This window comes from Garra rufa, chromosome 6 (genome assembly GCF_049309525.1).
Source record: "Garra rufa chromosome 6, GarRuf1.0, whole genome shotgun sequence".
NCBI lineage: Eukaryota > Metazoa > Chordata > Actinopteri > Cypriniformes > Cyprinidae > Garra > Garra rufa.
In genome coordinates this window covers 2,154,702-2,168,678 of record NC_133366.1, presented here as the reverse complement: position 1 = coordinate 2,168,678, position 13,977 = coordinate 2,154,702, and the positions used below count along the sequence as shown (strand labels likewise).

The window sequence follows — 13,977 nt, the reverse complement described above, 5'->3', positions numbered from 1 at the left end:
GTTTGTTATGTGTTCCGTGATTTTCCCTGGCTTTTGAATCTGGTTCTTGGTTTTGTTATTTTGTGTTCGAGTTATCAGTTTGTGCCGTGTTGGCCTTTTGTTTGTTGATTTATATATTAAAATTCATCTTCACCTGCATTTGGACCCAGACCTCCTTGTACGTAACGTGACATAATTAGCCAATATGAATAATTACACATTATTTACAATTTGTCAGAAGTACAATCATAATATTTATGTCACGATTTTAAGTTCAGTGAAACTCTTCTGGGTTAGAGCCTTGTATTTTAGCCAGAGCCAGACGGACCCCAGCGGACTTATTTACGGCCCTAGGGCTGAGCTGGACAATTCTCAGGTCACAGCTCAGATGTGGGTCTGGATCGGGCTTGTTTTAGGCTTCTCCTTATGTTTATATTTAACATGTTCATCAATAATGGTGATGAAAAACATTGGTGCGCTGGTGGAAACAATACGATACCAGGCTACTGCGACTATCAACAGCGGCTCGAATGGTGTTTCATATTTTAAATTATTTCCACTGAAAAATATCTGAACAAGTGATCGTCTGAAGCCTCCATGTCCTGCACTTCAGCTTCCACTCTCCACACAAACGACTGGATATGGGTCTAGCAGCACACATTTATATCGGTTAAGCATTTAACATTGTGATATGCTTGAACTGTTTTATATCTAGAATTTTTATTCTATGCAAGTCGTGATGATTTAAGAAGACTAAATTGATCAAACATATGCTATGATTAACTCTGTCTGCCGCTGGCTGCTTGATTGTTACTTTAAAAAAATAAAAACTTACATTTAACAAACAAAAAAATGCTCCAAATATTTTTCTAAATTAACTTAAAGGGAGTAGTTCAATTTCAGGACAAAAATGTACAGATATACAGATATGTACTCACCCTCTTGTCATCCAAGATGTTTGTGTCTTTCTTTCTTCTGTCGTAAGGACATTATGTGCCCAAACTAAAGTACCCGAAGTGCAAAGGTGCTGCATATCAATGCACTGCTCATGAGGATATCAGCCGACAGCTTTAATACAACAGTTACACAAGAAGTTATTATTAATTGACTTACATTGTCTGACTATAACACTTTTGTCTGATTTTGCTCTAATTTGTCATCACAAATAGTTTGAAACGAGTCACAAATGAGCCACTGCACATCTCCATTCAAACACAGCGGTGTTTAGTTTATGAATGAATGTGTTTTTAAATGCATCAATGATTCAGTTTCCCATTCATGAAGACAGTCACTTGTTTTATTCCTGAATAAATCAGCCGTTCAAACAAATCAAATGGATGATATGATTCAGTAATTAAATTAGTTTTAAATATCTTTTCAGTGATTTAAATCATTTAATATTTCTATATTCAACATGTTATGTTTAAAACATTATTCTCAACATGAATTTATGAACTTGATTTCTCTCATGAACCTCTGAGCCTCATTAAACATGAAAATACACCTACAAGACACTTTTTCTGTTCTTCTTTGCAACCTCTGTAGTATAAATTAATTTTGTTAATACAGATTTCATTTGATTAGTAACTTATTCTTCTTCTACTTGTTCGTTTTTGTTGTTTTGTCATTGTTTCAGAACCCAAAACTTTCTAATTATCTAAACCTTGAAACCAGAAGAAGATCAACTCCTGCTTCAACATCACTGCCTCTTTATCAGCGGAGAAACACAGTCTCAGAAAACTGTTACATTTTGCCAGATCATGTTCCTGATGGCAGAAAACTGGCAACCCCCTTTACATGTCTTTATTATTATTATTATTTATCTCTTTCAGGTTTGCTGGCTGTAATCTCTCTGCTCAGTGTTGTGAGAGTTTGTCTTCAGCTCTTCAATCCTCAAACTGTGTCCTGAGAGAGCTGGATCTGAGTAACAATCACCTGCAGGACTCTGGTGTAAAGATTATTTCTGATGGACTGAAGAGTCCAAACTGTCAGCTGCAGATACTGAGGTATTTAAGAACATAGAAGAGATCATTTACAGTTAACTGGTCATAATGTCGATGTGTGTCTGTAGATGATCTGAATGTTGATGTGTGTGTTCTGCTCTCTTTCAGGTTTGTTGGCTGTAATCTCTCTGATCAGTGTTGTGAGAGTTTGTCTTCAGCTCTTCAATCCTCAAACTGTGTCCTGAGAGAGCTGGATCTGAGTAACAATCACCTGCAGGACTCTGGTGTAAAGATTATTTCTGATGGACTGAAGAGTCCAAACTGTCAGCTGCAGACACTGAGGTACTGAAGAACATACAAGAGATAATGTGGAATCTGTCTATATAAAGATATATGGTGTCATCAGTATAAAGTGAATGGAAAGGTTTGTGACACAGACATGTAGATTTAGTATTTGAGTCTGATTTCTACCTGTCCAGGTAATTTGGTTGTGTTCTGGTGGTGGTTTATGTAGCTCACAGTGGAAAGTCAATGAGAGTGGTGACTGCTGTGGCAGATTGTGTTCATATGCAGCATCCAGACGCTCCAGTATTTGTTGATAGGAGCTATTTTAAACTGGAAATAACAATGCTGGGATTTAAGTGATATGTAAAGGGCCAATCAAAGAAGAGTAACTTGCTGCTAAGTTTTTTGTAAATGTGGAGGGAGCATATGTGTCCAGGATAAGGTCACCGGTTGCAAACTCAGATCATAATAATAATAATAATAATAATAATAATAAGTTTATTTTATATAGCGCCTTTCTACAAACTCAAGGTCACTGTACAATATCAGAAACATATACATATTACAGCAAGGGAGGGAAACAAAAGGGAGGACACAGAAAAACAAGAAATAAAAATATACATACATTCACATACAAGTACGGTTACATGAAACTTTGAGACCAGGCATGAACAGGAAATGCAGTCAGTCATCAGAAAAATAAGAGAGGAAGAGATATGTTTTAAGGTGAGTCTTGAAAGCCTGTACTGAGGACAAGTCACAAATGAATTTGGGAATGGAATTCCAGAGTGTGGGGGCTGAGATACAAAACGCTCGCTTACCAAATGATGCTAACCTGTAGCGGGGGACAGACAACAAACCAGTTTCTGAGGAGCGTAGTGTGCGAGGAGGGGAGTAGGTATGGATGAGATCTGAAATATATAGGGGAGCAAGACCACAAAGTGCTTTGAAGTTGATGAGGAGAATCTTGTATTGGATACGGAAACAAACAGGTAGCCAGTGAAGTCCGTGTAGAATTGGAGTAATGTGACAGGATTTCTTTGAAGAAGTGAGGACCCTGGCTGCAGAGTTCTGAATGTATTGAAGCTTATTTAAAGTTGTGTTTGGTAGACCATAGAAAAGAGAATTACAGTAATCAAGACGAGAAGTAATGAGGGCATGAACCAGTGTCTCAGCATCATTGATATTTAAGAAGGGACGTAAACGTGAAATATGTCGAAGGTGGAAGAAAGCAGATTTAGTGAGTGAAGAGATGTGAGGTAGGAATGAGAGATTGGAGTCAAAGATTATGCCAAGGTTTTTAACATTGGCGGAGGGTCGGGTGATGGTCCCAGCAATGTTAGCATACTTAGTATGGGAAAAAGCAATATTTTTTGGTGAACCAACAAGTAGTAGATCTGTTTTATCAGTGTTGAGTTTTAGAAAATACTGGTCATCCAGGCACTTATATCATTAATACAGTTAATAGAGTTGGTGGGGAGAGGAGAGTTGTGCTGGAAACTGATATAGAGCTGTGTGTCGTCAGCATAGCAGTGAAAGTTGAAGCCATGATGACGGATTATGTGACCTAATGGGAGCATATAGATGATTAAGAGTAGAGGACCAAGAACAGAACCCTGAGGGACACCGTGGGAGACAGGAGCAGTAGAGGACTTAGCCTGGCGAATAGCAATGTAATGCGGACGATTAGATAGGTAAGAGAGTCGAGAAGAGTCGATAGGTAAGAGAGTCGAGAAATGAGAATGTGGTGAGAAATGGTGTCAAAAGCAGAGGAAAGGTCTAACAGAATTAAAATAGTCATGAAGCCTGAGTCAGTGGCCATGAGGAGGTCATTGGTAACCTTGAGAAGTGTTGTCTCAGTGCTGTGAAAAGTTCGAAACCCGGACTGGAAACATTCAAAGAAATTGTGAGAAGACAAGTAAGACTGTAGTTGAGCTGAAACCACTTTTTCAAGTAGTTTAGAGAGAAGTGGAAGAATAGAAATTGGTCTATAGTTTGCCATATCAGAGGGGTCAAGGGCGGGTTTCTTTAAAACAGGTGTAACAACTGCAGTTTTTAATTCAAGAGGGACAACACCAGTACTGAGAATTTTGGAAATGAGAAGTGAGATCGGACATGAAATAGCAGGTGCAGAGTTTTTAAGTAGAGCAGAAGGAGCAGGATCAAGGTGGCAGAAGGATGGATTAGATTGTTTGAGTAGCTCAGAGATGTAGGCAGGGGATGGAGTGACAAAGTCAGTAAAAGTGCCAGGAGCAGAATCAGAGAGGAAGTCAAATGAGTGGGTAGGGGGGCGGGCTGTCAGAAAGGAATTATAAATGTGGTCAATTTTATTTTGAAAGAAGTGTAAAAATGATTCACAATGGTCTACAGAGGTACTCATAATAGGCGCAGGGGGGTTGGTGAGTTTATTGACTAAAGAAAACAGTGTTTTGGGGCGGGAAGAAGCATTGGTAATGAGGGCAGAATAGTATCTGGAGCGCACTGTATTCAGTGCAGATTTGTAATGCTGAATATGGTTGTTGTAAGCAATGAGGTGTACGTTCAGGCCAGATTTCCTGTAAAGGTGTTCAAGACTACGACCAGAAGTTTCATTTTGCGAAGTTCCGGGGTAAACCAGGGAGATGAATGTGTAGAAGGTACAGTTCTGGATTTGAGTGGAGCGTGTATATTAAGGGCTGTAGAAATAGAGGTATTATATATGGCTAGTATGTCATGCGCACTAGTGTGTTCAGTAATGTCAGAGAGAAGTGCTTGTACAGATTTGGTAAACCGTAACAGATCAACAGAATTTAGGTTCCAGAAAGTTATGGTGGATTTAACCCTGAGACCGGGGAGAGGCATATCACAGTTTAGTACAATGAAGTGGTGATCCGAAAGACCAGTATGAGAGCCATGTACAGAAACGTTACGTAGACCAGAAGTACAAATTAAATCCAGTGTGTGACCTCTTTGGTGTGTAGGAAAGTCAATATGCTGCACAAGATTGAAACATTCAAAAACTGACATGATGAGTTCACGGGAGTCAGCACAATCAATATTGACATGTATGTTAAAGTCCCCAAGTAAGAAGACAGAAGTAGACAAAGCACAGGAAATGGTTAACAATTCATGCAGTTCAGCGAAATTTTTTTGCATAGATTTGGGTGGACCATATAAGAGAATTATAACCATGGGAGAGGTACCAGAGATTTTGAGAACTAAGTATTCAAAGGTAGAAGTCTCATGAAAGTCAATAATTTTAACTGGGATGTTACTACGGTAGACAGCAGCCAGACCACCACCCCTAGATGTCAAGCGAGGTTTGGCCAGGTGGCTGTATCTAGATGGAGTAAGGAGATTTAGGTGAAAATAGTCATTAGGTATTTGCCATGTTTCAGTAAGCAGCAGAAAGTCTAGGTCATTCTCAGTTAGTAACGCGGAAAGCGCCGTAAGTGAACAACAGTTAAACAGCGCTAATGCAGGTTGTAGCGCGCAGTCATTGCGTGTGTGTAGCTGAGTCAACAGAGAACAGGATACAGTAATTAATGAGAGAGTTATTCCACGGTGGTTATCCGGCAACATAGACAAGCTTACATCCGAATGTTTAGACCAGATAGATGGAATAGATGAGGATGTCAGACGGCACGATGAGAAGAGGTGGCGATTGGAACGGTGAATGTAGCACGGCCACCTAATAATCCCAATCTCCTTGCAGAGCCTGTATGTGGTCGCATCGAGACGAGGGTGTGAATTTAGTCTACGCAGTTGAGAAGGCGAGTAGTTAAGCGCCATAACAACAATGCAGCTAAATAATAAGCCCAGAGTAAAAACTCTAAGCAGAGCAGATCCTGGAACATTGCGAGCGGGCGGTGATAGACATAGTTAAGTGAGGAGGGACAACCTCACTTTGCAGCTGATGAACACACCCCTCTTGAAGTGCGAGGGAGCCAGAACTCGTACGTCGCTGATAGAGCACGGTCAACACAGAAAAGGACCTTATCAGCCAGATTAGATGGCAGGGGGGTGCCCCACCATCCAAAATACTGTCCACGATAGATAGACGAGGGAGTGGAGACTCACCTGCCAACTATGTAGAAGGCCCAGCCGAGCGCGAAGATTGTCCGACAAACAGCAAGCAGAGAGTGATGTGATAGAGAGATAAATAGCCAGCGATGAACAAGGGTAGTCCAAACAGAGTTGAAATCCACAAAGAAGTAGCAGCATAAGAGTCCAAAAACACGCAAGACACAACGTAAAAAACAAACAAAACAAACTAAGAAAAAAATAACTAAGACGTAAAAGTTCCAGCAAGAAGCGGCAGCACAAACGCGCACAGCGTACTCTCACCAGAAGCAAAAGCGGAATGTAATGTGGTACATCTTGCAGAAATGTATAAATCTAAGCTGAAAAGCAGTAAACCAGAGAAAAAAGCATTAACAGACTACATAGGTTTCTGTGTGCAGTCAGTGATACCAACTAAGGAGATTACAATCTGTCCGAATAATGAGATGTACATTACTAAAGATGTTAGGCATGTGATGAATCTAGAGAAAAATGGTTTTAAGAAGAAGGATACAACAGAATTAAATCATCTAGAAAAGGAGATAAAGGGGAAAATATGAGAGGCAAAAATGGAACATAAGGTAAAATTGTAAAAGGCTTTTAAAAGTATTAATGCAAAATAGATATGGGATACTATGAAAGGAACGACTGGATTATCAACAAACCTATAGTAGTAGATGATGAGATGGAGTTTGCAAATCAACTAATTACATTTTTCTCTAGGTTTGATAAAAGGAATATTTTAGGTCAGAGTGTTAATATTCTTAATTGATTCATACCTGAGTGGTCAGATCATTTATTTTACATTTGAACAAGTGGGGAGTACTTTTGGAAGGCTATAGAAAAGCTAGACTCTAGATTTTTTAAACATTCTGCAGATGAGGGTGAAATTGAATCTGAGGTGGCACAGTCAGATAAGAGGGGTACCGATATTTCAGTCGAAATCGCATTCGGTTTAGTTTTTCATGTTTAAAATCATATTCTGGGGCTGAAGGGGTCTGTCACTGCAGGGGGGCTTCAGGGTGTCATAGGAAAATTATGTCTGACCATTCTCACATTTTGTACGAGGCATATCACTTTTTATCCTCAAGCAGAGGCTTAGAGTTGCAGATTATGTAAATCCTTTGTTTATCAGTCTGTAAAATTTACAAATCAGAATTAGGGGTCTTGTAGGCCTCTGGGCTCCGGAAAGTAGAAAGGACTATACTAATGTACTGTAGCCATGTATTTGTATTGCTGTTATTGTTTTATTAAGTTGTGTCTATTTTACTGTTTGGTTATTCATTGGTGTGGAAGTGTATTGATGTGAAACAGTACACAGAGTGAGATGCAAGAACATTTTTGGAAGAAATTTCAACAATAAAGTGTAATTGAATGTACAGTTAGCCGGTCATAATGTTAATGTGTGTCTGTAGATGATCTGAATGTTGATGTGTGTGTTCTGCTCTCTTTCAGGTTTGCTGACTGTAATCTCACTGCTCAGTGTTGTGAGAGTTTGTCTGCAGCTCTTCAATCCTCAAACTGTGTCCTGAGAGAGCTGGATCTGAGTAACAATGACCTGCAGAACTCTGGTGTAAAGATTATTTCTGATGGACTGAAGAGTCCAAACTGTCAGCTGCAGATACTGAGGTACTGAAGAACATACAAGAGATAAAGTACAGTCAGACAGTCATAATATTGATTTTGTGTCTGTAGATGATCTGACTATGTGTGTCTGTAGATGATCTGACTGTGTGTGTCTGCAGGTTGTCTGGCTGTATGGTGACAGAGGAAGGCTGTGGTTATTTGTCTTCAGCTCTGAGTTCAAACCCCTCACACCTGAGAGAGCTGGATCTGAGCTACAATCACCCAGGAGAATCAGGAGTACAGCTGCTCAAACACAAACTGGAGGATCCAAACTATAAACTGCAGAAACTCAAGTATGTCAAACACTGATTCTGACATACTGAACATGTGTGAATGATGCAGATCTACATTAATGTGTGTTTGTGTGTTTATAGTGTGGATCATGGAGGAGAGATCATGATGACAGCAGGAATACGAAAGTGTAGGTCCACACACACACACACACACACACACACACACACACTCTCTCTCTCACTCACTCACTCACTCAAACTGCTTTATTGGCATGACAGAAGCACATTTTGCATTGCCAAAGCATACATAAGAATAGAGAACATATACAACAGATGATAATTTGAAACAATCAAGTGAATTGAAATAACATTTGAAGAAGTAAAATTGAAGGACGGCCATTAGAACAAAGATAATGAATAGTAAAAACTATGTAACTCTTTGTTCTGACTCTGTCATTCCATGCACAAGAACATGGTCTATTACAGTAGCTCTAACTTAATCTGAAAATAATGTTTTTGGTTTTGCTCTTACTCCTCTTTCAGCATCTGGTATTTGCACTCTTCTGTAACTCTCAAAATGACGGATGCAGCCGTGCCATCTGTCCACTTTGAACTGGCTTTGATTTTGTGTATTTAAATATTTAGATTTATTTTGAATTATTGTGTGTAAATGACAACAGCCGTGTTGCGGTTGTGCTTCACTTTTGCTTTCTTGTGTTGCTGAGGACACAGTGAGGAAGAGGAAAGTAGATGAAGAGGCCTCAAGGCAAGATGAATGTAGAGTTGCTGGTGTCTTTGGTGTCTGAACACAAAGAGCTTTTTGACAAACGCGACAGCGACTACAAAAATCTCGATAAAAGGGAGTTTGTTATGGAGAGGAATTGCAGATCTGCTGCTTGAAAAATTCAACGTTCTGTTTAGCAGTTAACAAAAAAGTGGGTGAATGGTTTTGACAAGCACATAAATACTGGCTCTCTTCTTCTTCTGTGTGACAAGCAAGTGTCAGAAGCGTAATGTTGTGCAGAGATACCTTGTGTACTGATGTATTTCAGTTTTTTATTAAGCGCCATGCGAGTGAATTCGCCAGTGAAAATCGCTTGTGTATCCTGATGGAAAAACGTCTCAAAATGCTGCCAATATGCACACAATTTTCAAAACTAACAATTTGCAACTAATGCAAACAGTGACCACTATAATAGTTGCTTATAAATTGTGATTTTCTCCTTTGGTGATTCTGCTTGTTAACATCAGGTGTCTTCACTAATGATCAATCATCACTTAATTAATCACTAATTATCTCATTAAAGGATTAGTTCACTTTCAGAACAACAGTTCACAGATAATTTACTCACCCCATTGACATCCAAGATGTTTGTCTTTTTTTCTTCAGTCGTCAAGAAATTATGTTTTTTGAGATAAACATTTTCGGAAATTTCTTTATATAATGGACTTAAATGGTGCTCTGAAATTTGCACCTTCAAAATGCAGTTTAAATGCAGCTTCAAAGGGCTGTAAACAATTCCGGCAGACGAAGAAGGGGCTTGTCTACCGAAACGATCAGTCATTTTCTTAGAAAAATATTTTTTATATACCTTTTAAGCACTGAAACTCGTCTAGTACTAGGCCTGTGATATGCGTTCTCAATGCTACATACTACGTAATCACGTCGAAATGACATATGCAGAACTACAGACCCAGTGTTTACAAAGTGAACTTGCAAAGACAAACACACTTTACCAACAAGGTACAACATAAAGTACAACAATTTCTGATGATTTTGTTGCTGGAGGAGAACATGAGATGGAGTTTTTTTGCCATTCCCTACCTTTTTCAGCCGGAATACAGAAGCGATGAACTCAGTCAGAGAGAAAATAATGCGGCGGCGATGACACAAGCCTCGGGCAAAAGCGTTCAAACGAGACGTGGTGGTGCAAGTGTGGAAAATGCCAGCCATTGCCAACAGAGCAAGAATCTCGGTGCTGTCCTTTGACCTTTGAAGTGATTACGTAGCATCGTGAATGCGCATCACAGCCCTAGTGCTAGACAAGATTCAGTGCTTAAAAGGTAGATAAAAAAAACAATTCTGAGAAAATGACCGATCGTTTCGGTAGACATGACCCTTCTTCGTCGGATCATTTACAGCCCTTTGAAGCCGCATTTAAACAAAATTTTGGAGGTTCAAATTTCAAAGCACCATTTAAGTCCATTATATGGAGAAATTTCCAGAAATGTTTATCTCTTCCGAGTCGATTCTATTTGATTCATTTGAATTTTGGGACTTTCGTTCCGCCCCTTTTAGCCTTGACCAATCCACACACACACAGCTCGCAATCCTCACGCAGCTGAGCTGAAGAAAAGCAGCGACCCAGATGGCACTAAAGCCCCAGTCACATGAGCGCATTTCATTGTGTATGCGTTTATGAAGATTACATGGTGTTTTCTTCATTTCTTTTTGATATGATATGACTTTTTTATTGTCAGACGAATCTGAAATTTGTCTTGCGTAACGGTATGTTGACACTTTTTACAAACAGACAAAACATACAATATAATCAGGAAAAAAAAAAAACACTAGAGCTTTCATTTTACATGGGTCTTGTTTAGCTCTAGGACAGCCTGGTGTACAAAGGAATGTTTTAATTTCACCCGATTAAATCTTGGAAACTACGCTTAGAAGGTAAAAGTACAAATTCATTATACAACACATGACTAGGATTAGAAACAATATTCATAGCCAGCCTTAAGAGGTTCTTATGATAAGAAAGTTCATATAGTTTTTCAAGAGGCTGTCCTACTATTTTGTATTGGCCATTCTCCTCTTCCCCTACAAATATAATAAATGTGTTTTATTCAACTTGTTCTAACTTAACTTGACTTAAGACAGAATAGCTTATATTAATTTGGTATTATAGTCATTAATTTAAGCCATTAGTAATTTTACTTAAACCAGGGGTACCCAACCCTTTTCCTGGAGATCTACCATCCTACAAAGTTCAGCTCCATTCCTGACCAAATACACCTGAACCAGCTCATTCAACTTTAGGTAGCGCTTCAGGGCTGGAATTAAACTCTTCAGGAAGGTAGATCTCCAGGAACAGGGTTGGGCATCACTGACTTAAATTGCATTTTAACCAGTGAGTCTTTTGTAGGCTATAGCTATCACGATGCGTGTGGGAATGTAAAACACGACATAGAAGAAAATGCAAAGTCTTTAATAAATCCTCAGGCAAGGAAACAAACAGACAAGGAAACTGGAACATATACACAGTAGGTAGCACTGAAGCTGGACAAAGAAACTCAGAATTCAAACAAACTTATAAAGGTGTGCTAATTACAACGACAGATGATGCGAATGACACTAAATATGGGCATAGGGAGAAACCAAACAGACAGTCCATGGGGCGTGACAATAGCTCAGTTGTCTCATACCCTGGTCCTGGGTTCCCCCAACACTGCACATTTTGAAATTCCCTTGTCTCTCTTATCTGACACACTCATTTCAGGTCCTGGAGTTTCTTTTAATGAGCTTATGAGTTGAATCAGGTGTGTTTGATTATGGAGACACACAAATTATGCAGTGTTGGGGGACACCCAGGACCAGGGTTGAGAAACACTGCTATCGTCTATTCCACGCTCAAGCGACGGATAAAGCTGGGTGTCTAAAGGAATGACAGTGAATGTCTAGGGAAAAATAACTAGAGCATATTTTGTTAACTTATTACAGTTTTTCTCAATTGCTTATACATCATTTCAAGAAATGTGTTCCTTATTTGCGAAACACAAATCCATAACTTCTAACTCAATTCACCAAACTTCCTATATTCAGGTCAATATAATTCTGCCCCAGCATCCCATCTTTGGTCTGGAACAGGCCAAAGAATCTCTTCAGCATTTGCATGCCTGATTTAACCCTGGCATGCATCAACTAAAATATATGACAATCCGTGTCTTCGTGCCCTTCCTCTTTCTCTTCCACATTGCCATATTCCTCCTCCTTCTTCTCCTCCTCTTCCTCTTTCACCTCCTACTTTTCTTCATCAAAATTACACATTGCTGTATGTAGGATATTGATTCAAAAAGACTGGATAAGATTCACAGTTACACTTTTACTAGTGGTCTGACAAAATAAAAATAAAACACCTTGCAACGTCATTGTGAGATAGAAAAGAAAAGGAAATATTGGCACAAAAGTGAAAATAAAAACTAGAAAGTCCACTGTCAGAATTTGTAACTCTTGTGTTGTCGTCTGTCTATATGTGACCCTGGACCACAAAACCAGTCTACAGTAGCACAGGTATATTTGTAGCAATAGCCAAAAATACATTGCATGGGTCAAAATTTTAGATTTTTCTTTTATGCCAAAAATCATTAGGAAATTAATTAAAGATCATGTTCCATGAAGATTTTTTGTAAAATTCCTACTGTAAATATATCAAAATGTAATTTTTGATTTGTAAAATGCATTGTTAAGAACTTAATTTGGACAACTTTAAAGGTGATTTTCTCAGTATTTTGATTTTTTTGCACCCTCAGATTCCTGATTTTCAAATAGATGTATCTCGGTCAAATATTGTCCTATCCTAACAAACTATGCATCAATAGAAAACTTATTTATTGAGCTTTCATATGATGTATAAATCTCAGTTTTGTCAAATTTAACCTTATGACTGGTTTTGTGGTCCAGGGTCACATATATGTTTTCCAGTTGAAGGTTCATGAGATATACCTTTTGAGCTATTTCATAGAACTGCTTTATCATTGGTTAAACTATTTTCTCTTCATTAGTGAAAGTCAAGATTTATTTGAACAATTTGTGGCAAATTTATAAAAGGTCTAATAGAAATGTGTAGAAAATATGCTTGACAGTTAATGACAACTAGTTAAAAAATATTGCACAGAGAACTATATAATACATTTTGAACTTGACAATAGCAACTGATAATGTAAGAAACTGCAGACAAATGTACATCAATTACAGGAACGTACCAAAGCAAATGCAACTTGTTGAAAAGAATGAAAAGCGTTTTATGATTTACTCAAGTGACTGGATGATTTGGAGATTGAACAAGCAGTTTTGAGAATTTCATTTCTGATCTGAGAAAAACTGTAAGCTGACTTTGGCCCTTATCTCTTTATCGAAAGGCTCTGAGTGGTGTGTGCTACATTTTGACTAGTGTTTCCAGTTGGGTAATTGTAGCTAATTGAGCTCAAACTTTGCAGACTCAAGTGAACAATATTGAATGCTAGTGTTTCTAAATGACCACATGGTCACTGAGGAGAAATGTAGGGATTTGTGTGTAGAGTTTTACAGTAGCAGTTCACCAAATCTGACTAAAGCAGGAGAATAGTGTTTATAGTTTAGGGAAATGAGTGTCATTTTTATGGTTTTGAAATTTTAGTTCAAAAGTCTGGTTATAGTGTTTTTGCAACTGAGAAAAACTGTAAATAGTAAAATATATCCCAATATTACTGCTCTTGCTGTATTTTAGATCACATAGATGCAGGCTTGGTGAGCAGAAGACAATAAAAAAACATTTAAAAATCTCACTGTTTTGACTGGTAGTGTATATCAAGCATGTGTACAGTAGCTGGACTGAAACCAAACATAATTTTGAAAAAGGTGATTATTCCAAAGCATTCCAAGGTCTATTCTAAAGCCATGTTTAGTTGGTGTTTAGTAAAGCCATGAGTGTTTGCACAAGAGAGGAGTTAGGAGTCCTGTTAGATTTTTGGGCGTTACATAGAGAATTGTGTGTTGTGTTTTGCAAAAAGTGCTTTATGAAATTTAAATCTGAGTCAAAGACTGAGAATTAGCGTATAGTTTTGTAGATTTGGTGTGTGCTTCTGGTGTTTGTGTGTCAGCTTTCACA

General features: G+C 38.5%; 2 protein-coding genes across 4 annotated transcripts in view; both read left to right on the top strand.

Moving 5' to 3' along the window:
* Positions 1-13,977, top strand: part of LOC141336089 (NACHT, LRR and PYD domains-containing protein 3-like) — a 129,955-nt gene that overhangs the window by 18,611 nt on the left and 97,367 nt on the right. The window lies entirely within an intron of this gene.
* LOC141336087 (protein NLRC3-like) overlaps positions 1-13,977 on the top strand; it is a 34,476-nt gene that overhangs the window by 18,623 nt on the left and 1,876 nt on the right. For 2 of the 3 annotated variants that reach the window (XM_073841592.1, XM_073841591.1), the window contains exons 5-9: positions 1,812-1,985; positions 2,091-2,264; positions 7,704-7,877; positions 7,994-8,167; positions 8,249-8,295. In XM_073841592.1, the coding sequence (XP_073697693.1) occupies positions 1,812-1,985; positions 2,091-2,264; positions 7,704-7,877; positions 7,994-8,167; positions 8,249-8,295 (743 nt within the window). The remainder of the gene's footprint in view (positions 1-1,811; positions 1,986-2,090; positions 2,265-7,703; positions 7,878-7,993; positions 8,168-8,248; positions 8,296-13,977) is intronic. The other variant, XM_073841593.1, reaches the window with a different exon arrangement.